This window comes from Octodon degus, unplaced genomic scaffold (assembly GCF_000260255.1).
Source record: "Octodon degus isolate 3935 unplaced genomic scaffold, OctDeg1.0 scaffold00059, whole genome shotgun sequence".
Taxonomy (NCBI): Eukaryota; Metazoa; Chordata; class Mammalia; order Rodentia; family Octodontidae; genus Octodon; species Octodon degus.
The window spans coordinates 3,684,836-3,706,812 of NW_004524635.1; the positions used below are offsets into that span (position 1 = coordinate 3,684,836).

Genomic DNA, 21,977 nt, shown 5'->3' on the forward strand with positions numbered 1-21,977 from the left:
CGGACCCGGGGAAGGAGCGAGGAGGAGAACCTCGGGAGGGTCGCGGCCTGCAGGAGGAAAGTTTGCTGCTGCTGCAGGAGGGCGCTGAGCGCCGCGGGCGGGAGCGGCCCGAGCCTGACCGCCTCTTGTGTTTGTCTCCCCGACCAGGATTCAGAAGGAGCTGGCCGACATCACTCTAGACCCTCCGCCCAACTGCAGGTGAGCTGCGGCGTCCCGGGCGGCTGCTGCCCGCGCTCGAGCCTCCGCCTCGGGCTCGCTGCGCCTTGGTACGGACTTCTGCTCTTTTGGTTGACGCTTGTTTCGGTGCTTGAAACCAAGTAACAGCTGAAACGGCGTCTTCATGAGCTTTTGACCGGCTCGGTACTCAGTCCAAGAGAAGTAATGGATGACCGTATTGTCTCAGTCCCTATTAGGTAATAAGTAAAAGAATTATACCCTGGATCACAAAGCTGGTTCATTGTAGATAGTTTTGTGTTGAACCCTTCGGCAGGGCAATTGAGATAATTTGCGACTTTGATAGAAGGATTTTGTTTTTAATTACAGATTTAGACTTACAAGGTGCTGGTTTTCTTTGCTATTTCTTTTTTTTCCCCTTTTGGTATTTCCTCACAAAGCCTATATATATGTGTATTTCAGTTTGAAAACAATTTAAAAATTTCCAAACGTTTGTTGGTTATTTTACTTAGAACAGCTGTTTTGCTGCTCCTCTCGTGGTGGAAGGAAGACTAGATCAACAGTGAAGTGAAGGACTTTCAACGATGTGTTACAATGAACCATTTATTTGGGGGAGATTCGTCGTTCAGTTCTATAACTCAGCTTTACAAATTGCAGCGTTTCATTTCTCAGTTCTCAGGATTGGCATGGGAATGGGTGTGCGACTGCGTTACAGTTCTAAACTTACAGGCGGGTAGGAGTCGAACTTACAAAAAATTCAGGGGCCACATGCAGGACAGAAGGTATGTGGAAATACTCAGATTGAAAGCTAAATGAAATATTCTGAACTGTGACCAGTGTGGGTTAATGGAAATTTTAGTTTTGCTGCTTGGATACGCCTGTTCTTAACGTTGATCAGGTGTGTGAGATGCTTGTTGAACTTTTGGTGTTTTGTGCGCAAAGTCATTTTGAGTTTGAAAAGCTTTTAAATTACACGCTGGTCTGTAATGAAACTAGTCATTATTGAGGATTTCTTTTGTGGCTAATAATCTTTCCAGAAGGTTAAGTGGAGAAACAGTAATAGGTGTTCCAAAGAAGTGACTGCTTCCTCAGTTTGTGCAACTCCATGGACATGCTGTGGGGTTGTTGCTCTTGTTTGACTCAGCGTCTCCTGTGTGTGTCCTTTGTGACTTCAGACAGCTCTTGATGATCAAATTAGAAAGTTGAAACATGGTTTTAAAACTAGTACTGTCTAATAAAGCACAGTGGCTTTCTTGTGAATAAGTGCTGTCAAATTTTTAATTTTAAAATTGGAAGATTTTCTTGGGATTAATCATTTTTAAAAATGGGTCTGGGCCTGGTGGCACATGCCTATAATCTGTCTTCTGCAGTTGAGGTAGGAAGATTGCCACAAGTTGGAAGCCAGCTGGGGCTACATAGTGAGACCCTGTCTCAAAGGAAAAAAAGTACGGAATAATACACTTTGATTTCATTTTTCAGCCGAGTTTCATGTGTGAGAGATTTCTGGTTTTTTTGAGGTCTGTAGAACCTTCTGCCTTGAAAGCGTTCTCCTGCCTCTTTGAGGTGACCCTTTAGAGTATTACCTGCGTTTGGGAGAAGCTCTAAGTGGCTGTGGGGTGGTGCAGAGAGAAGCCTTAGTACACGCAATACCTTTGGAGAAAAATGATTTCAGGCATCTTTATTTTGCAGGAGAATGCATAGTATGTTGTCCTTTACACATAAGGATTGGTTTAATTTCTGAAAACATACACTTTGGACCTCTTAAATAATGTGAATTAAAATGTCTGGTTTTGATTGTCTTTTAATATTGTCCAAACTCTATGGTAATCTCAAATTTGAGCACTTTTATCTGAGTTCAGTTGTATGTCTTGTGCGGTAGCTTATGGGATTTAATTATTTAATACTTTAATTACTTTTTGTTGGAGATGGAAATGAATAATTTAGTTTGGGAGTCTTTTTGAAATGTGTTTCCAATTAAAATGTGAGTTAAATGATGTGTTAAAGAGGTGCACTTTTTTTTTTTGGCGGAACTAGGGGTTGAACTCAGGCCCTTGTGCTTGCCAGGGAAGCGCTTATTCCACTGAGCCATCTCCCCGGCCCCCAACACATGCACTCTTAAAAAATTCTCTAAACTTACCCTGAACACAGGAGCTTAATAGGATAATGTTGAGATTGTAATTTCATCAACTATAAATTATATTTTGAATAAATGAAATAATTGCTTGTTAACTAATGTATCTTAGCCATGGTTTTATCTTTTCTAGCGTCCATCAGTATTTAATGTATACCTCTCAATTTAAACACATTTTCCTAGAATATAGCACTTGGCACATAACCTCACAGGTGATGACTGCAAATCAGTAGGAAGATAGTTTCTTTTGTTAAGAAAGGTGCACTGCCTGTATTCCCTAATATGACCACTTGGCAAAAATATCGGAGGTTACTGAACTTCAAAACTTAAGTGAAATGCAGTTTCTAAATAAGTTTGAATGTTTGTAAACAAGGTTAAATCTTTAATGTACATTACAGTGAATGGACTTATTAGAACACTGTAATGCAAGTTATTCATATTCAGTGACGAAGTTAAAAATGTTAGACTATCTTAAAAGTTGCTTTATATTGCTGTATAAGTAAAATGCTTATTTTTATTATTTTAGCCATTTGGTTATATGTGTGTATATACATGTAACATGTACGTGTGAAAAGAGTCATCTCCTTACTGTGTATTTGGTTGGGTTTTTGCTTTTATTGTGCTATATTTTCAGAAGTAAATATTACCTTTACTATCATTTCCTAAGGCTTTCCCTATCTTGGATTGTAAGGTTACGCCATTTAGATAGCTGGTGAACTCTGGGCCATTTGAGTCAGTTTTGCTCCTTTTGTTTTGTAGCCCGCAGCCTGAACTTTGCCAGATGAACCAGTCTTAGCTTTATAACTACCGTGTAGACACCAGTCTGTCACTGGTATGTCTGCTCACCCTAACACCTAAGTGGCTACGTTGTCCAGATCTCTCAAACTAGGTTGTATTTAGTGAACACACTTATGCTATTAGCAAACATCTTAGTGATTTGAAATCTTAAAAATTCAAGTTTTGCGTGGGTGCTACTTGAAGATAAAAACGTCTTTGAGAAGTCATTAACATTTCAAGCATAGGAAAACAAATTTTCCCTTTATGATATTTTGTTACTTTTTGACCATCTTGACCATCTTGTATGTTTCTTGACTAATTCTAAGACAATGATTCTATTTTTCTGGGAGAACTGTATTTAATGTGATCATAAAATTTGATTTAAGGTCTCCCTATTTAAAAGATGACTTAACAGTGAAAGATCATTTTAAAAAATGTAGCTCAGGGCTGGGAAGATAGCTTGGTGGTGTAAGCACCTGCCTGGCAAGTACAAGGCCTTGAGTTCGATCCCCAGTACCGCATGCTGTGCTGGCCTGGAACCCCTGGCATGGTGGCACACACCTGAAATCCCAACATGAGGGAGGGGAGGCTGAGACAGGAAATTTTTAAAGGCTTGGTGCATTTATCTAAAAAGTTACTTGAAATCCCAACATGAGGGAGGGGAGGCTGAGACAGAAGAATCACTCTTGAGTCCAAGCTGCGTAGTGACTCTATATCCAATAAATAAATAAAATTTTTAAAAGCTTAGTGCATTTATCTTAACAAGTTAAGTGTTTTTCAGCCTTTTTTCCCTCATTTACTAGTAAAAGGTCTTAATTTCTGGCCTTCCTACCTTACTGTGTTAACAAAGTTATTTGAGATTAAAGTTTCTATATGTGCTATTTGGTGATATTATTAGACTTGCTTGTTTATCTTGTTTTTGATATCTCAGTTTTTAAGTTACACCTTAAGGCTGTTACATGATAATGCTTTTTTTTTTTTTTTTTTGTTATGTGTAGGGTCTTCCTGTGTAGTTTAGGCTGGCCTTAAAATTACTGTGTAGCCCAAGCTGATCTCAGACTTGCTGTTATCCTCCTGCCTCAGCCTGCTGGTTGCTTGGATTATAGGCCTGTGCCAATGTGCCTGGTTTAAGCGTACATGTGTGTGAAAAATTCAAATGCAAATATTTGTGGAATTAACCGAAAGGTCTGCCTTGTTTGTTGTCCAAGTTCATACTTTTATGTATATGTCCTTTGAGATAGTTTCTTTGAATTTACTTCTTTGCATTTTCCTCATTAAGTATCTTGTGGTAATGGTAGTGAGATGTCAGTGTGGAAGTCCCAGGCTGTCACCCTTGGTTTAGAATGAAAAGCGATCCGGTCTCTGCAGCAGTGCAGTCTTAAATACATGGCCCACATTCAGCGTATTTTATAGGATTGTCGGGTCAATAGAAGCTGTCCTTTACCAAAAAATGTGCTGAAAAATGTATATCCTTTTACACTGTCATTTATCTGCTACCAAATGGATTAAGAATAGAACTGTGACAAACAATTGAATCACAGTTGGTTTTGGAGATTTCATTTGGAGAGTTAGAATTGCATCGTATGTACTTTCTACGTGTGAAAAGGCTGTGTTGAAGTGATGGCAGGCTCCTGAACACGGGATCCTCGCCTGTTGCCTGAGTGGGCTGTAAGGAAGAAACCTTGCAGAAGTGAATTGTTTTCTAAATGAGTAGGAACAGCTTTGTGGCTGTGGTGTTCAGTGGAGGAGTGTGTCTGGATTGTAAAAGTGCACGCACAAATGCAGCACTGTAAGACCCCACAGTTGTACCCATAGGCATAGAGACAAAGTTGAACAGATGCTTGGATGTCACTGTTCCCAGCAGCATTATTCATAATGGCTAGAAAGTGGTAATAGCATAACTGCATGTCAGCCAATGTGTGGATGAAGAAAATGTGGTAGACACAGTGGAAAGCGTGGAAGTTGATACATAGTAAAGCGGCGAAGTTGATACATAGTAATAACATGAGTAGACTGAAAATGTTATACATGTGAAATAACTAGATACAGAAGGTGAGATACTGTATGAGTCTTGATGTAAATGGAATCTCTAGAATGGTCAGATTCATAGGGATAAATGGTAGACTAGAGGTTTCCAGGGACTGTAGGGAGGGAAAATAGAAAGTTATTTATTAAATGAGCACAGTTTCTGCAGAGTGATGAAATTGTTGGAAATATAGTACTGATAGTTGCATTTGAATGACATTGAATGTATACTTAAAATTGATTTAATATATATATCCCCACAATAAACTATCACTATTAATATAAATATTTTGGGGAAAATGCTTGTAGTTTAGAAGGCCTTGTTCAGTTTCTAGGAACTTTTTTCTTTCTGGTCTTTTTCAGACAGTTTCATTATGCAGTTCAGGCTGGCCTTGAGCTCACAGAGCCTCCTCCCTCAGGCTCCCAGGTGCTGGGATTATAGGTGTGCACCACCATGCCCAGCTAGGGCTACTTAGAAAGGATGCTGATAGTAAATTCCTCACAAGCAAGAGTGCCTGTTATACATTAAAAAAAAAAAAGGCACTGCCTTCAAGATACTCCTAAATGAATAAAGATAAATGCATACACAGATTTTGAGTAATACTTGGAAATATGAATATATATTGCCTAAAGAGTAATATGTGCAGATTACATGTCATAAGGGTTCGGACGAATGAGAGATTACCTTGATCTGGGTGTGAATGATTGTAGCTGGAGCACTTAGGAGCCTGAGAACAGTGACTGGAGAAGAGTAAAAGATCGAAGACAAGCAGAGGGAAGGCAGAGAGAGGGCACTATTGGACAGTAGTAGATAAACCTTAGGCTAAATAAAAAATAAGAAACAAGTAGGAAATTTAAGATACAGCTTGGGTGTCTCATTGTCTGGCTGAGGCTTTGAATTGCATTTTGTAGATACTGGCAAGTCGTTGAAATTCTTGAGCAGGTGCTATAATTCATTTAGAGCTGTTTGGACAGAAACCAAGCAAGGATGGAGTAGAGCTTGGTAGGAGGCAGAGACCTGAGTACAGATAATGGCTGTGGGAATAATGAAGGGGAGACACAAAAGGTAGTACAATCAAGGAAACTGGACTACTGCTTTAGATATGGAAAATTTAATAAGAGGAATCAGAAGTTCTTTGGGATATTGAAGAAGATAGTACCATTAATAGAAGTAGATAAGGCAGGAAAATGCATTGGCCTGGGAGGGGATCCTCTCACCAATGAAGGTCAGCAAAGTAGTGTATTTGCTTTGATGTTCATACATAAGGTTTAGCGTGTTGCTCCCCTTAGTCGACCCTCAGTAAATATTTGCAATTTGGATGTCTATTTGAATTTATTATTTGGTCATTCAACTCTCAGATCTATCTGGTTTTAGATAAGAAAAGACACATTGAGATTATACATTCCTTAAAAGTAAGGGCAATGATTTGTCTTTGACTGAACTTCTGTATAGTCCCTAACTTTTTTTTTTTAATTTTTTTAATTTTTTTTTTTTTTTTTTGCAGAACCAGGGATTGAACTCAGGCCTTTGCACTTGCCAGGCAAATGCTTACTCTACTGAACTATCTCCCTGGCCCCTAGTCCCTAACTTTATAGTTTGAATTTTATTTATTTATTTATTTATTTTAGTTTGAAAAATTTGAAAGCTAACAGAAGAATTTGAAGGAAAACACACCCACTCTTCACTGTTAAAATTCCACCACAGTTACATTGTTTACATGTTTGTTGTGTGCAGCCAGGTGAGAGTAAGCTGCCAAGTGAGATGCTTGTTTATTTTGGTTTGCATGTGTTGACTGGGAGGTGAGCTGGCTGCAGAACTGAGATCAGAGCTGGCCTGTGAGTGCATGTTAGATTTTAGTGTTTTAGAGAGTGTGAAGTGCATGGGATTGCCAGTGGGAGAGGTTAAGGGCGTTTTGAGGAATGTCTACAAGTGAAGGATGGGTAAATAAAGAGGACCTGGAGGAAAAAGCAGCAAGGAGTAGGGAGAGAGTGAGCACAGGGTTCCAAAAGCCCCAGGCAGTCAAGGGAATTTTGTTAGGGTTTTAAAATACAGGAGTTTATGAGTCTGCTCTGTAGGCTGAGCAGCACAGAAGCAGTCAGGAAAAGAATGAAAATGCAAGAGAGGGAGATACAAGATTTTTATACATGGATGCAGAGATGGTGGTAGAATGTGGAACTGAGGAAGCCATAGAAAGGCTGATAGTGTGGGACTTGGAAGGAGGACAGTGTTCTAGAGGATCAGGAACACTTTTATGGTTTAGTAGAAGTCAGCTCATTTGCAGAATTAAAGGAAGCAGCATCTTTCTTTAGTCTGCTGCTTCCCAGTAGATTTAGGGATTAGTATATTTTTGTAACCTACAGCACCCAAGAAGAGTAGCTAAATAGTACATATTTGTTAAATTAAAAACACAAAAACCTAATTTAGATCTAGTGGTTTAATAGAAAATTTTCATTACCCTCTTCAGAAAATAATACAGCTGGGGAAATTGTTGTCACATTTTACAGTTGTCTGTCCCTGGCATTCAGCAGTTTAGACCCTCCCAGAGGCACAGAGGAGCTGCACATCCGTGGTACAAAAGACATGGTCTGTGCTGGAGTCCTCATAGAGAAGATACATTAAAAAACGCTACCTCTGAATTGCATGTTTGAACTCTTTATTTTTTATGTTTTGGCTCTATAAAGTTACCGTGTATCAAAAAGTGAACATGAGTCTAGGGGTGCTAAATATATTGGATTTCTAGAGATGCTCCTCTGAACCCTAAATCCGTCCCAGAAAGTTGGGTTGTTAGAGATGGGGGCACCCGCTTGGGGCATCTGACACATTCCCTGTCACCAGTGAAGTGAAACAGCGTTTCATAATAAGCCCATTCTTGCTCAGCCTCTCGTGCAGCTGTGGCCTAAAGAGAAACAGAAGACCCAGTAACTGGCGTCAGAATATGCTTGTGGTCTATTTGGAAACCTAGTCTGTAAGCTAAAAGCTCATCAGAGCCCCTGCTGCAGAACCAGAATGCAGGAACTGCTATGTGCTAATGGCTGTTTCTGGAAGCATCTGCACACCATGATCAAGACAATATGGTAAAGGTTTAAATTGTTACAGTGAAAGGCATATTAATAACCCCTCAAAATAGCCCTTTCTTGGAACAGACTTGATCCATATCATTCCTGCCACTTTGTGGAGTTATTCTGGAAATCCTATTTCATGAGAGTCTTTAGATGTACTCTTGTGACTGCCTGGATGTCCTCCATTAGTTCAAAATATCCATCTGTAATGGTCATTTGTGGATGAGCTGGAAGTTGTGCTTTGTCAGATCCAGTGTATGAGGTGGATGCAGACGCACGGGTAATTTTTTTATGAGCCAGCCTTTCTGTTGGATGGCATTTGGTAGGACCATCCACCATATTTTAAAATCACAACTAGGAAAGGTACTTATAGATGTGATGGCCCACGTTCGAAGTGTTCATAGAGAAGGAGAGTATTTTGAGGGAAGGTTTTTTTTTGGTGGGGGTGGGTACTGGGAATGGAACTTAGGATCTTGTGCTTGCCAGGCAGGTGCTATGCCACTGAGCTATATCCCTGGCCTGAAATGTATTAGTGCCAATTTATCTTTTATTGAAATAAAATTTTAAAATTTAAATACTCATTATATATTTTTGTTCACCCCTTGTATGCAAAGGATTATGGATTGCTTTCTAGAGTCGTATGCCACTGAGCATAGATAGTGCATCTTTGGGAGGCCAAGGTGATGTCCTACCCCACTGGGGAAGTCCTGCAGTGCCAGAGATTTTCAGATGAAGAATGTAATTTAAAGTTGATACTTGAATTTGCTGCCTGCGGCAGGATACTGTTCCCTAATAGTTTAACAGAGTTGTTAAAAAATGAATTCCGTCTGCTTTTCAAATAACATGTTGACCTGAATGTGACAGATCCAGTGAAATGCCAGGTCAGAGTGAAGCAGCGAGTATTATCTAGCTCTCACGTAGCATTCAAAAGCAAATTTGCTGTGCTTGCTTTGGCAGCACATGCACTAAAGTGGGAACGATACGGAGAAGATTAGCCTGGCCTCTGCGCAAGGATGACACAAATTGGTGAAGTGTTGCACATTTTTATGGGAAAAAAAGAATCAAGATACATCATGTACAGGTACAGACTCCCTATGATTATGTGATCATTATTCTAAAATGTAGCAGTATACTTTATTAACTTTTAAAAAAGCAAACTCGCCACAGATTAACCTATGTGAGGACTACATTTGTAATAGTAATCAATGAAGAGGTCTCTATAGGTCTACTAGCATGGAAATAATCATGTGTATTATCAGAATCTTGAACATTTGTATCTATTTTAATTGATATGGGATGCATGCCTAATAAGTTCTGTGGAAAGATGTTGGAGTATGTTTTCAAACAGCAATGGAATGGGTGATCTTACGTAGAGAAAAGTTTCAGATGGGCTAGAACGCAGAAACCCAGAATGAGACCAGGAAGCGGTGTTGTTCAAGACTGACAACAGCGCGAGTACTTGGACCCTAGTCATTGCGAGTGACAGCGCCCTGTGCCCAGCTTTGCTCCGAGAGCAGCTGCAGCAGAGCTAATCTCCCGGCTTGTGAAGCTTGAGTTGGGGTGCGTAGTGCCAACAGTAACCAAACAGAGTGGTAGTACAAGCTGTGGTGACTGGTTGGAAGGAAACGGAGTGCAGTGACAGAGCAGTTGGGGAGAGGAAGAGGGTCACCTAGAGGAGGCTTAAGACATGTGGACAAAGACTTGGAAGATGAGAAGAAAGGAAGTAGCCTTGTGAAGAGCTTGGGAAGGACATTCCAGGGGGAGGCATTAATGCAGGGGCTTAGGGCTAGGGGACGTAGGTGATGCAGATCCATGGTGAAGACTGGGGGTTTCATTTTATGAACAGTGAGGAGGCATTCCAGGTGTTGAAGCTAGGAAGTGACTGTCTCAGCAGTGCTTTAGAAGGTTTTTTCCTACCTTTTCTACTTTATGGAAAATAACTGGGAAGATCGGATTGGTGGGTGAAGGAGGAAGGGAAGGGTATTGCTCTACTTAAGGTTAGGATGGTAATAACTGTGATTAAGATAGTGGCTGTGAATGTGGTGTTGGGACATCTGGACCTTGGACATAGGAGTTACAGGAAAAGAGGCCTAATGTGACTACAGGTGTTTCTTGTTTTGGGGGGGATTGGTGTTATTGCCTGGATAGAGGATGGTGACGTTTTACTGACTTGGAGAATCTTGCAGTAGAGATGTGTGTTTGTGCTTCTGTTTGGAGGGGGGCAAAGTGGAAATGACTGCTTTTCAGATGTGTTAGGTGTGAGATTGAATTCCATGAAGGTACAGATGGAAGTTAGATACAGATAGCTGAAGCTCAGGCATATCTTGAGCTTGAGGTACATACACATTGGTGGCCTCATCCTATCGGGACTTGTGCAAATGTCCAGATATCTCTAGCTGACCTACAAAGAAAAAGCATAGTGAGAAGAGGGCATCTTACAGTGTACTTCAGCATCTGGCACTTGGAGGTTTGTGCTCCGAGAAGCCTACAAAGGAGGAAATGGGAGAGTTGAAGGCCTGGCACCAAAAGCAGTGAGTGGAGCCACGTGCGGGAGCACAGACCTGTGATCTCAGTCACTTGGGCAGCTAGAAGAGAAGTTGTAACCCAGACAGGGCAATTAAGTGAAACCCTGGCTCAAAAAAATAAAAGAACTATAGATGTACCTCGGCTGGTATATGCGTGGCCTTGGGATCAGTCCCATTTGAAGGGAAAAAAAGGATGATTTTTGGGACAAAAGGATGTTTATGTTACTCCTGTTTAGAAGATCTCATTATATTTGTCCAGAAAAGTGATTTGACTATTCTCATTTTTACTTCTTAGGGTAGAATTTCTGAAGTGCGCACACACGTGCGCGCGCGTGTGTGTTATTATTTCCAGAACCGAGGGTTTGTCATTTTCAGTACTATAGATTCTTTTTTTTAAATAAATAATCCGTTTTATTTCTTTTTTATTTTATATGTGTGTGTGTGCGTGCGTGTGTGTGCGCGCGCGCGCGCGCGGCCAGCTCAGCCCACCAGGGGACGGGGCTGGCTGGCTGGCGTACGGTGCTGGGGGATTGAACCACGGTCCCTGTGCTTTGCTATGCTTGTTCTAAGTAGGTGCTTTAGACCACTGAGCCATCTCACCAGCCCCAGTACTATAGATTCTTAAAAGATTTTTTTCCTTTCCCCTTATCAAAAAAGATTAATTTACACTTTATGAAACCAAAATCAGTGATCGTTTATAACTTCCATTATAGTATGAGTATTGTTAAATATCGCTGGATTCACGTATTACAATAGATGAGGTCCTTCTGTACATCTTAGCTGGGAATACTGGGCAGCATGCACAGCTTGAAAAATCAGCAAATTGTTGTCATCCTGAAAATAGTTTTGTTTTATAATGCTTTGATTCACCCAGACCGTGGTATTCTGTTCAGACTTGAGAATGCAATAGATTGAGTGGGTCCATGTTTGTGTTCATATTATTCATCGTATTCATTTTTAAAAATCCTTTTAAGATTGATTTATGTTAATGCCTGGCACTGGACATACTTAGAATGTCCATCCAGGGCGCTCCCCCAGGGCCTCTACAGTGAACTACATCCCTACTTAACCCTTTTAAAATTTTGAGATAAGATTTTGCTGAGATGTCTAGGCTGGCCTTAAATTTGGAATCCTGTCTCAGCTTCCTAAGTAACTGAGATTACAGATATGCCTCAATAGGCTTAGCTTAAGTGTCATCTTTCTGACCAGTCATCTGCTGATTGTCATTTTGTTTTAGATTATACCAGGTACACTTGATCTTGCTTAGTTGGAGTAATGGAGGGTAGAATTCTGAAGCTTACAGGATTAGGAATCATTCTACCGATTCAGGGAATAATGGGTATCGCAGAGCATTGGATGAGTTGTGCAGGAAAGTGGACAGTGACGTTTAAGCCCCGGGTGTTCTGCTGTGCAGCAGTTTTACTCCACAAATAGTTTAATTTTCTCCTGTCACCATGCTCACAGCCTTTCCTCAGGGAAATACATCTCACTTTTTAAAGGTAATGTACAGAAATTGGAATTACAAAATTTCAACTTATAGTAAGTAAAACATCACTGAATTTGCTATACATCTTCTACAAGAAAATGTTAAAAACAAAAACAAAGAACTACTACTAGGAGGACCTCTCACAAACATGAAGGATACCTTTCCTCTAACCTAAGCAAAGTATTTCAAAGTAAATGTATGTTCAGTGCTATTGTAGTGGTTGCACAAAGACTGGCAGTAAGGTTGGCAAATGGTTTGTGATCGTGTGATACTGCTTTTGCCTTGTCCTTTTTTCTGAATGACCATCTTGGTGGTAGTTCTCTGATGTGATTGGCTTCTGTCTTCACCTGCAGACCCCCAGGAGACAGCTCTTTGTTGCTTACTATCAACTTCTCAGCTCCAGAATAAATGCTGTCAAGTGGATATGGACCAGTCCTGAAGTGGAGGGCACAGATCATTTTATTTTTATTTTTTTATTCTTTTCAGAACCGGGGATTGAACTCAGATCCTTGCGTTTGCTGGTCAAGCGCTTATCCTACTGAGCCATCTCCCCAGCCCCTACAGATCATTTTAGAGCTGAAATTTAAGTTCGTTTCCATCCTGGACATTCCTAATACTGGGTCCTGCGTACTTGATGGAGGGATAAATGGCATATTTTATTCGCTATTTTCATTTATAAGATTGCTGATATTGTTGAAGCTGCAGATCACAACGTGAATTTTGGAAAACACTAAAAAGCTGTGGAAACCTGGGAGCCCTCATTTTGTAGGTGGGAGGTGTACATATTCCCTTTTTTGTCTTTATCTTGTTTTTTTTCAGGGGGGCAGAACCAGGGATTGAACTCAGGCCGTTGTGCTTGCCAGGGAAGTGCTTATTCCACTGAGCCATCTCCCTGTCCCCTTTCTTGTTGTTTGTGAGATAATGTGTGCTGATAATGAGCTTGTGAAAAAGGTTTTTTTCTTCTTGTTTTGGTAACAGGCATTGAACCCAGAGCCTTCACAGTGAGCTACATCTCCCAGCTTCTCTTTCAGTTTTGAGGCAGGGTCTTGCTAGATTAGGCAGGGTTGGGTTACACACATGTGCTCAGTACACCGGACTAAGAACTGTGTTCTTTAAAGTGGTAATTTAAGCTAGGTATGGTGCCATGTGTCTGGAATCCCAGCACTCCAGGGACTATGGCAGGAAAATTGCTGGGAGTTTAAGCCCAGCGTGGACTACAAAGTGAGATTCTATCTCACAAACCAAAACCAGGAAAAAAAACCAAACAAACAAAAAACCACACAGGAACAAGTAGTAGTGATTTTATCCATTCTGTCGTGAGGTGGCTGATGCTGGTTTTACTTACTCATTTTCCAGAGTCACTCTTAAAAATCTTTGTTTAGTGGTTTATTTAGACCAGCTATTGCTTTTTACAGATTTGAACTCCTACCCTGATGACAAATTCCTCCAAGAAGAGTTTTAATTCTGGAGCTTCTCTGATCCCCTTCATTCAATCCCTACTGGAGCATGGGGCAGGATAGTAATATTTCCTCACTGTCATTTGACCTGAAGATAGAAAAAAATGCTATATTATTGTTCGATGGGCTGAAAATCTGCAGGCTTAATCTGCATTTCCCCCCCTCTTTGAAATCTTTAATTCAGTTTGATATTTCTGGTTTTCTTCTAGTCTGATGTGCTCCTTCCTTTTCGAGTTACTTTAAGAAAAAAGTGGCTAGCCAATTAAGGTTTTCAAAACTGTGCCATAGATGTGTTCCTTTGAGGCAGAAAACAGTTGGTGAGGATAACAGCGATTTGGAGAAGCGGATACAACTGGGTGCACCCAGAGTGGTGTGTCGGAGTTCTGCAGGACAGGGCTGCAGCTTGTGTCCCACTGCTGGGCAGCTCTGAACCACGGGCAGTGTAGGACAGTCCCCTTGGGAGTTACAGGCCTCCTGAAGGGATGTTCATGCCAGCAGGAACGAGTGAAGGGCCTAAACTCCGAAGATGCTACTCATTCCCCAGCTGAACCAAGTTTAGCAGGAATAGTAATTGTGTTCCTACATTTAAAAAATATATAACATATCAAACATATATCATTTGCATCATGAGAGTCGTCGGTTTAAATAAAAAATTTTGACTCTGTTGAATCGTAATGCTAGTTTTCCAGCTGTACCGAGATCTGCCACAGCCATCAGTGATTCAGCAGGGGTGCGCGGCCGTCTTCTCCCCGCCCCACCTTCTCTGCCTGCTTCACTCCCAGCCAGGCTGAGCCGCGCTGGTCATTGAAAGCTCTGCTAGTGCAGTACTTCCCACTGTGTTGTCCTGTTTACTCCACTGTGTGGCTCTTTGATTTCAGATATTGTGCAGTAAAATCAGCAGCTCCCCCCATATTCAGTCATTCATTCTGACATTTATGGGGCATGTGCCAGGAGTGCTAAAGATACCACAGTGAAAAAATAGTGCTCTCCTTCTGAAGCTTCCATTCATACACAGGTGGGACAATAAACAAGTGTGTAAAAGTAGTTATAACAGTACTAAGAAATCACAGTGGAGTAATGGCATAGGCTGGGCAGATGGGGCATTAGTGTTTGCACTTTGGCAGGGATGATCCTAAATACTGACAAGGACCCAAGAGAAGAAGACAGACTGATAGATTTTTTATTCTTTATTATTATTATTATTATTATTATTATTTTTGGTACTAGGAATTGAACTCAGGACCTTGTGCTTGCCAGGAAGGTGCTGTGCTTATGAGCTATATCTCTAGCCTGCCATTATTTATTTATTTATGAGATAGGGGCTTGCTGTTTGGTTCTCACTAGTTCTGGACTCACTGTGTAGTCCAGGCTGGCCTTGAACTGGCAGTGCTTTTCCTGCCTCTGCCTCCCAGATTGAGATTAGTGGGGTGTGCCACTGTGTCTCTCTGAGAAGGGTATTTTAAGCCAGATGACGACAGACAGGTGCTGGGTGGAAAAGGCTGTTGTGGCTAGATGAGTGATGGGAAAGTGGTAGGCAATGAAGTAAGTGTGGATCAGGTTTTAGGCATTTCAGCAGGTGCCATGGAAGCATGTTAAGTAGAAGAATGACGTACTACCATAGTTGACCTGTACTTGAAGATTGCCTCATAGGAGATTTCCAGACCTTAAAAATAGAAGCTATGAGATAGCTCAGTGGAATAAGTGCTTGTCTGACAAGCACAAGGTCCTAAGTTTGATCCCTGGTACCACCAAAATAAATAAAATTGAAAGATAGAAACTATGGAGATATACTTTATAAACTTTTTTTTTTTTTTGGTACTGAAAATTGAACTTAGGAACTTGCATTTGTTGGGCAGTTGCTGTGTCTCTAAGCTGTATGTCACTGGCCTTTCAAATTTTTTTTTTTTGCAGAACCAGGGGTTGAACTCAGGCCATTGAACTTGCCAGGGAAGCGCTTATTCTACTGAGCCATCTCCCTGGCCCCTGAAATTTTTTTAAAATTAAATTTATTTTTTTACTGGGCATGGTGGTGCGCTGGGGAGGCTGAAAACAGGAGGATCACTATGAGTCCAAGCTGTAGTAAGACCCTGTACGAAAAAAGTCAAAATAAGGCAATAGGGTAACAATGGTTAATACATTGTGTATTGTTACATTTACTCAGTACAAGATGTAAACGCTTAATTGTTCAAACAATATTAGCATAAATCTTTCTTTTCAGTGAACTAATAGTAGTACAACTGTATAAACTATTGTGTGTGTGTGTGTGTGTGTGTGTGTATACACTTATTTTTTCTTATTCCTTTTCTTCTTTCCCCCATCCCAGTTGTTCTTTCCACTTGAACAGTTTCTTTCTCTTACACTATGGTGACAATATGATATTTATGCTTGCAAGTCTGATTTGTTTTACTAGAGACTGTATGGTCTCGTTGGCATCCACTTACCTATAAAAGCCTTGTTGGGCTGGGGAGATGGCTCAGTGGTCTAAGTGCGAGGTTCCAAGTTTGATCCCTGGTGCTCAAAAAAAACCTTACTTTTACTTATCCTATAGAAAGTTACATGTCATTCGGAATTCTTAAGGGACAATTTCAGCGTGAATTACCTTGCTGTTTGCTCAAAGGGAAACACCATCAGTAATAAATAATCAAAGTGCAAAGAGATTATATAATTTGTAATTGAATTTGAAATGAGTTTTGTAATGATATGAATGAATATGTCCAGTATTCAGTGGATTAACTTTATACAAAATAAAAAAAGAACAGTAGAAGGCCTGATTTTTTAATATTCTGGACAATTTCTTACACATAAATTTCTTAGACATAGCTTCTTTGGGGCTTCATATTATACTGTAGAGATTTTTAAAAATAGAATAAAATTTAATAATGATAGCTAACTTTTTGAAGTATGTCAATGTGATTGCTATTCACATTTTACAAAAGAGAACCTTTGGAATGGCCAAGTAGCTTACCCATGGGCACTCTGCTCAGAAATGGTGTGATTAGTATTTAGTCCCTACCCTTCCAAGCCTGCGTGTACCCTTCGGTCCTTCTGCTTTGTGGAGTGACTCCAAAAGGTGTAGACCTTACTTTGAGTTACTGTCTGCTAAGTTTTTCTCATATGCAGAGCTATATTTTCATTTTAAAAGCCAGGCTCTTTTACAGGTTAGCCTTTAGATTTTTATCAGGCTGACTGCGTACCTCTTCATTTTCTCTAGCATAGGTTTAGTCTTGTTGTTCCTCTCACCTGTAACTTACTATGTTCAGTCTGCCCCCTTAGAATGTCCTGTGTCCCAGCTTTTATTATTTATTCTTCAGCGCTCCTATAGAAATAGTACTCTAGGAGCTGGTGATGTAGCAGGCCTTGGGTTCAATCCAAAAAAATTCACCTCTGTCATCTGTGTCCCCGGGCAACATGCGCACACACATTCACATGCATACGTTGATTTTCCTTTTCACATCATGTTTCATGTTCAGTTATGGTCATTTGTGCTTGTCACTCCAACAGACCAAGTTCTTTAAAATCTGATTGCTCTATTTTATTTCTTGTACCTAACAGAAGATGCCTAAAAATAAAAACAATGACTGTTCAGAGTACAGTATTTAATAGTAGTTGTGTAAGTGGTATGAGTTCTATGTTTATTAAGATGTTAACATTAATCAGAAATAGTCTAGTTAAGTAGAAATGCTGAAACCATGAATATAGTCACTGTTAATCTTTAATTGTCTAAAAATATCAAATTTGACTTTTTAATGTAAATATAATGCTCACCTTAACATTTTAAATATGGATTTATTTTATTTATTTTTTGGTGGAACTGGAGATTGAACTCAGGCCCTTGTGGTTGCCAGGCAAGCACTTATTCTGCTGAGCTATCTCCCTGGCCCTAGCGCAGTGATTTTTTACTCTTGTTTTTGTACGTCTCAGAAACACCTATCAGTAAGTAAGAATGGCTTACCTTTACTGATGGGCTGAGGAGAAATTATTACATTAGGAGGGATGGTGGCCATACAGCAACTCTGACCAGCCCTAGGCAGCGAGTGTTAGTGGCCCAAGAGACAGTGCCACCCTCTTTTGCTCCCTAGGAAATGAAGGGAAGAAGTGGAAGGGTTTGCACATTTAGGAAAGGAAAGGAAGGAGGCCTTCATGGCAGAAAGTGAAGGAAGAACAGCTGAGAATGCATGAGGTATAGAAGACAGGAAGAAAGGCCCTCCCCATCTCATGGTTCATTAGAGTAAATGAACCATCTGCAGGAGAAGCAGAAAAAAAGTAAAGGAGAAAGCCTTGGGAGCTAAAGGTGTAGGTAGATTGCTGGGGTGGGGTTCTGAGGAAGAGGAGCCCTGCGGTTTGCTGTTAAGTCACAATTTCTGTAAAGAAGCCCTGTTGGTGTCTGTTTTCAAACATGCTACGCATTTCCCTCCCCTCCCCACCACATCCCTCCATTCCTCCCATTCACCCTTTTTATTACTTAGCTGTACCCCTGAAACCTTGATTCTACAGTAATTTAAAAGGATTTTTTGGTTCTTTTTTCTTTGTATTTTAGGTAAGGGTCTACAGGGTGTTCAGGGTCTCACTACTAGATTGAACTCAGTGATCTGCCTGTTTGCAGCCTCCCAAGAGCTGGGATTACAGGCGTGCGGCACCGCTTCCAGTCTCAATTGCTGTCTCAGTGCACCCCAGGGGCAGGGCTGGCACGGCAGGCCTGGGGATCGAACTCCCAGCCCCTGAGCCTGCTTTTGCAGGTGCTTTAATCTGCGGAGCTATTTGGCCAGCTCTAGTTCTTTAAATTAGTTATTTTGAGACAGGGTCTCACAATGTAGCTCAGCTGTTGCTTGAACTCACTGCATAGCCTGGCAGCTCTGACTCAGAGCAATCCTCCTGCCTCACCCTCCCAAGTGCTGGGATCAAAGGCATGTGCTACCCTGCCTTGAATTTGTATTTTATTTTGAGACAGGGTTTCTCCAAGTCATTTAACTTGCTTGGGCTGGGCTCAAATTTCTCATCATCCTGTCTCAGCCTCCAGGAGTTGTGGAATTGCAAGCATGCACCACCATGCATGGCCTGAAAGATATATATATATATATTTTTTTTTTTTTTGAAAGATATTTTTTACCAACATACTGTCTTCAGGAAAAATGACACATAGGTGATTTAAAAAAAAAAATTCCTAGTCTTTCAAAATTTTCTGTTTGTCAAATGCAGGTTCTTGATATCTGAATCATGCTTATTCCTAGTTAAGTAGCCTTCAGCATTCGTCCTAAACCCCTTTCATGAGGTGGTCTTGTGAACCCCTGGCAAAGACCATAGAGTGAGTAGAAGGGAGTCTTCACTTGTTACAGATTTAGGATTCATGAGTGTCTGTTGCTTTCACCTCTTACCCTACTGTCTTGTACACAAAATAAAAACCACAAATAACGAAGAATGTTAGGGTTATGGCAGTGTGTGTGTGTGTGTGCGCGCGCGCGTGCACACGTGTGCATGCATGCATGCGCGTGCGTGCTAACGTCATCTAGCGAATCTAAAGCTGTAGTGCTCTATCAGTTAAAAAATCAGGAGCAACCAGACTTGGGCCTTCACGAGTTCTGCGTTCTTGACAATCCCTGAACCTCCTAGGGAAGCTGTGCCTGGTCTCTAATCTTGTCCAGTCGCCTGTGATGGCTTCCCATATCTCTGTAGACTTTGCCTCAGTTTTCTGTTCTTCCTCTTAGAATCTTGAAGCCACTGTTAATAATTTCTTAGAACTCTAAGTTCTTGTTTGAAATGTGATGTGTAACTTAAAGGTAATATGTATTAGTAATTAAATGTGAAATTAAAAAATAAAATAAATAGAAAAAAATCAAGAGCACAGAATATATGACTATCAAGGAAAACACATTTCAAAGCCTCAGTTACGGGGCTTTATAACTATGGGTGGGTGTAGGCAGGTGTTTGACTGTTTCTTAAAGTTTTTAAAAAACTAAAGATACATAGTGCCCTTTTCTTTCCCTTATGTTGTGGAGTTTATTTTAAAAATTACAGTGAACTTAATCATGAATTCTTGTTTTATGACAGTGATTTTTGCAAGGGAGGCGAAAAAAAAATTGTAAGGAATCACTGCTACAGTTTGTTGTTGTTGTGCTTGTTGTTACAGGTCTTGGTTCCGACTAGTAGTGATCCTCCTGTCTCAGCCTCCCCAGTGCTGGAATTATAGGCATGTGCCACCATGCCTGGTTCTGGGGCCAGCACGGTGCGCCCTGTGTGTCTGATGCCTGGTGGGATCGAACCTGGTTCCTTGCTCTTGCCAGGCAAGCTCTTAGACTGCCAAGCTGTCTCCCTAGCCCCACTGCTACAATTTGATAATGTTCAAAATAGAGACAAAGAGCACAGAAAAACACTATGCCAACTGTATAGCACTTTCTGATTGTACATAGTGAATTAATCTTATCAGTTGAACCAGTCGAGCATTAAGTGTTACACATTTAATTTAATGCAGTGGTTCTCAATTCTGGCTGCTGTCTTGGTTACATACAGTGTTTTGAAAAACACAGATGCCAGGGCCTGGTTCACTGGATTTAAGATATTTGTTGATCCGCATTAAAATAAAACTCAGAGGCCAGGAGTATGAACTAATACATATTTTACATATAGAGGGAACTACCCACTTGGGCCCCCCTCCTTTTCCTCTCTTTGACAGGAGCTTTCTTTCTCTCAATAAATATATTCTGCTCATTTAAAAAAAAATACATTACATATAGTACACTTCTGGCCTTAATCTCTCTGAAGAATCAAATTATAGAACAAGATACTCATTTTTCTTCTCCCTTTTTAAAATTTAAGCTTCAGATTAGAAAATACTGTAGCTGCATGAATTTGTACATTATTGCCTGAAGAACTCGGGTGAATTGAGACTGTTAAACGTTAATGTGTTCTCTGACTAATCTACATAAATAATCCTAGAAATAAGAGTCTTTGCAGAACATCACTGTCACTACTTTAAAGCCTTAGAAAAAAGAAGAAAAGGGAACACGTTTCCTTTTGAGTTTTAAGCTATCTCTAATAACCTCTATTCAGCTGTTGCTTTTATAGTCTAGTTGTAGCACAAACAGGATGTATTGTAGAAAAATTTTAAGCTTTTATTATGTGTGTGTGTGTGAGAGAGAGAGAGAGAGAGAGAGAGAGAGAGAGAGGGAGGGAGGGAGAGAGAGAGAGAGAATATGAATTTAGGGCTTGGCACATGCTAAGCATGAACTCTACTGTCAAGATACATCCCCAACTACAAGATTACTTGGTTTTAGGTTGTGGGTGGAATATTTTGAAACAGCAAGCAGTGGAAGCTTTCTTCTTTCTTTTTCTTTTCTTTTTTTTTAATTTATTTTCTGAGATGGGATCTTGCTACATAGTTTAGGCTGACCTTGAACTCATTCCAGAGCCCAGGCTGGCCTTTGCCACAATACTTCTGCCTCAGCCTCCAGAGTGCTGGGACAACAGGCGTGCAAAATCATGACCTGGCCAAATGGAAGCATTTTTAAGAGGCTTGCAAATCTATAAAGCTGAGTTTTTGTAACTCTAGTAAATAAGAATATCTAAAATGAGTAGCTAGCTAATAAAATAAGCCATCCATCCACAAAGTTTAGACAGTAACTTGCTGAGAGTGCCATATAAAAATTTCTCAGCTGGACATGGTGGCACATTCCTGTAATCCCACTATTCAAGAGGCTAAGCAGGAGGATCACTGTTAGTTCGAGGCATCCTGGGCTACAAAGTGAGTTCAAGGCCAGCCTGAACTGCATAGTGAGACCCTGTCTCAGAGCTCCTTTCCCCCGGTTTTTTTTTTTTTTTTAATATTGCTCACAAGTTTTAATAATACATTAACTTGGTAAACTTCAGATGATTTCCTCGGACCACAAACTGGCAGGGAATGCTTGAGAATGAGAGACCAGGTTCAGGCCCTGTTAGTGCTCCTAGTTTAGGGGACAAGAAGATTTTAACTAAAAAGTGAGGGCTCTGAACACTCTTTGAAAACCACGAAGAGCTTCCTTCAGTGAGGCAACTCCTTTGTCCTTTCTCTAAAGGAAAAGTAGGGCTTTTCTTAGAAATTTGAGAGAACTTAAATATGTAGTTCATTTCTTCATTTTACAAGGGAGAGCACCACATCTGGGGAATTGATTAATGTGGCTTTGCTGAGAAGGCCTTGGCTGGGAACGTGTGGATGGCACACTAGCTGTCTTCACTCTACCCGGCTCCAGCGGTGTGTGACAGTGAGCCACACAGGACAGCAGGCACATGCCCAGGGCTTCATCCAGTGTGTCTGCCTAGAGCTCTTGGTGTGAGCTGCTGGGGCTGCTCAGGATGAGGGTGCTAAAGCTGTG

At 40.7% G+C, this 21,977-nt stretch overlaps 1 protein-coding gene and 1 non-coding gene across 2 annotated transcripts in view; both read left to right on the forward strand.

The window, feature by feature from the left end:
• Window positions 1-21,977, forward strand: part of LOC101586133 (ubiquitin-conjugating enzyme E2 E1) — an 85,321-nt gene that overhangs the window by 4,257 nt on the left and 59,087 nt on the right. The window contains exon 2 of the mRNA XM_004634184.2: window positions 148-198. Coding sequence (XP_004634241.1) covers window positions 148-198 — 51 coding nt within the window. The remainder of the gene's footprint in view (window positions 1-147; window positions 199-21,977) is intronic.
• LOC111817501 lies at window positions 9,109-9,213 on the forward strand. Its single transcript, XR_002821682.1, has one exon. It is a non-coding gene; the product is annotated as a U6 spliceosomal RNA (small nuclear RNA).